This window comes from Fusarium graminearum, chromosome 2, assembly GCF_000240135.3.
Source record: "Fusarium graminearum PH-1 chromosome 2, whole genome shotgun sequence".
Lineage (NCBI taxonomy): Eukaryota > Fungi > Ascomycota > Sordariomycetes > Hypocreales > Nectriaceae > Fusarium > Fusarium graminearum.
The window spans coordinates 8,912,141-8,914,601 of NC_026475.1; the positions used below are offsets into that span (position 1 = coordinate 8,912,141).

A 2,461-nucleotide genomic window follows, 5' to 3' on the forward strand; every position below is an offset into this window, starting at 1 on the left:
ATGCCATACATATTTTCCCACTCTGCATCAGAAACTTACCAACTCCTGGATCTTCTCCTCCGTGAGGCCGGTAATGTCGTACATAGTGCCATCCTCAAGACCAAGCGCGTTGGGCTTGACGCTGGCTTCGCATTTCCCATCTGCGGGCTGCTCAGTGGGGCAAGAATTATCGGCAGCACGCTTAAGGGTGGGAAAGTAGTAGTAGCCTCCTGTGCGGTCGCCACGGTTTGTGTACCGCATACAAATGTCTTTTCTGCCGCTTGCGGGTGATGCCGAGGTTCCGATATATCTGCAAGCACCACCAGTTCGAGCCTCGGCTCCAATACGCCAGGAGGTTGGGATCTATTAACACCAGTTAGTCCTGATAGATCTATAAGCTAAAGGAAAGATATCTTACTCACAGCATTCACAGAAATGCTATACCTGCCACTGCTTGATGTTTCGCTAAATATGCAGCATAATCTGGGGTCGATGCCTGTACAGGCTCTAAAGGAACCTCGGCAGCCATCGCTAGTCCAGCCTCTGATATCGATGGCAGATGAAGTGGCTGTAAGAGTCAGAAGGAGACCGAAAAAGTGCATATTGAAAAAGTGTAGTAGTGGTATTTAGTGTGATGTCCTTAAGCTTAAAGGGGAGGTAAGAGTTGCTGGTATTTAGAAAAGGATATAGAACTGGAAGAAGCAGCTGGCTTTATACTATTTCCTAACCATGTTGCCTCTTACACAGCCGCTCTCATCATGATTAATCGGAAGAGCGGTTCACAGCTTGGCAGTATTATCATGCATGAGGTGCTTACAGGCTGTCCTACTACCTTCTAAATAGGGCATCAGATGCGATACTGACTACTAAACTATAATAATATTTTCTCAAGCTGTACTTTTTCTTTGTTTTAGTTCTTTTGAGATAATACTCTTGAAATATTAATTATTATTACGAACTACTATTTATTTGTATATATAGTTTAGGAAGTGCCTCCTATAATAATTTCTAATAACTAGCTTACTCCTCATCTTACTATGTCTTGGCATTACTCTTTTGGCTAGTAACGTTAGACTCTGCGTCGCGCTGGGCATTTGATGCTAATATAGTTTTTTTATTTCTTCCCCGCCTGCCCAGATGCATATACGACGCGACATTGCAGATCATAGATAATCAGCCTGAATTAAAACCCACATTTCCTGCCACAGACCAGCATAGATATAGAGAGTTACTTAATCTAACATCTTACTTGCATTCCTATGCTATAACAATCTGCGGCAATACTTACACGTTCGGCCAATGGGTTTGCAACACGATGAGGTGGGTCTCTTGGCTAAGCATTTTATCTAATTTTCACTTCATAATACATTTCTATTACGAACCAAAACATCAAGTGCCAAGTGAAAACTTACAGCCAAGGCTTACATACTTCTCGACTTCAAGGGTCTTGTTCACGAGTGACATTCTTGATCAGGCAATTAGACTGCTTATCCATCTGTAGTAAGATAATTCGAGGAATCGCCGAACAAGGCCAGGACACAGAATAGAAAATTGAGACACCAGACTTATTTCCTACTGCAGGAGTGGAATTGAAGTCATGCTTCCGTTTACGTGAGTGGATCTGGAAATCTTTGCAGAGTCCTTCCTACCTAAAGTACTATAAACAAAGGTCATACTTATAGGTTTAACTAAAAAGGAACCCTAATTATAGAGTAGGCAGTAAAATTCTAAGATAAGGGTAAAATTCTAAGACAGCTAAATACCCCACTTAATTTGAATTTACTTAATTTTACTACTAAAAACCTAACTATTAAAAGATATCTTTAAGTCTATTTTAATTATACTTTATATTTTAATTTAAATATTTCTTTAAACTATTATTATAAATAATATATATTAACTTAACTTTACTATTATAACTATATATATAATTTAACTTTTATAATACTACTATTTATAATAAATATAATTTTTAAAGGATAAATTAATTTATATTAAATTTATATTAATAAATATATAAGGTATTACTATTAATTAGTTATAAAGTATTATATCTTTTAATAGTAAATAGTATAAATTAAATATATTTAAATAAAAAAGTCTTATTAATAGATAATAAGCTAACTTATAACAGTTAGGGTTTTAAATAGGTAAACTAGTCTATACTGGTTTATATTTATAGAGTTATAAGGCGTTATACACTAAGTGAGAGCGAAGTATTATATTTCTTAATAGTAAATAGAGCGGGTTAAGTATATTTAGGTAAAAAGGCTTTATTAATAGCTGGTAAGCTAAGTTCTATCTTATACTTTATAAGAGGATATATATATACTTAAAGTATCTTACAGTTTATTATAATAGCTTATAGCATAAGTCCTTAGCTTATAGTATAAGTTAAGGCTTATATTATAAGTCCCCTATAAGTTATAAGTTATAAGTCCTAGCGGCTTATGGATAACTAATCTAGTAGGGGTATCTTATA

General features: G+C 35.4%; 1 protein-coding gene across 1 annotated transcript in view; it reads right to left on the minus strand.

Annotated features, from left to right (window-relative positions):
* The window catches only part of FGSG_14010 (uncharacterized protein), a gene marked incomplete at both ends in the record, with an annotated part of 924 nt that extends 343 nt beyond the window's left edge, over positions 1–581 (minus strand). The window contains 2 exons of the mRNA XM_011324818.1: positions 40–342; positions 402–581. Of these exons, the coding sequence (XP_011323120.1) occupies positions 40–342; positions 402–581 (483 nt within the window). The remainder of the gene's footprint in view (positions 1–39; positions 343–401) is intronic.
* Positions 582–2,461: the final 1,880 nt, after the last annotated feature.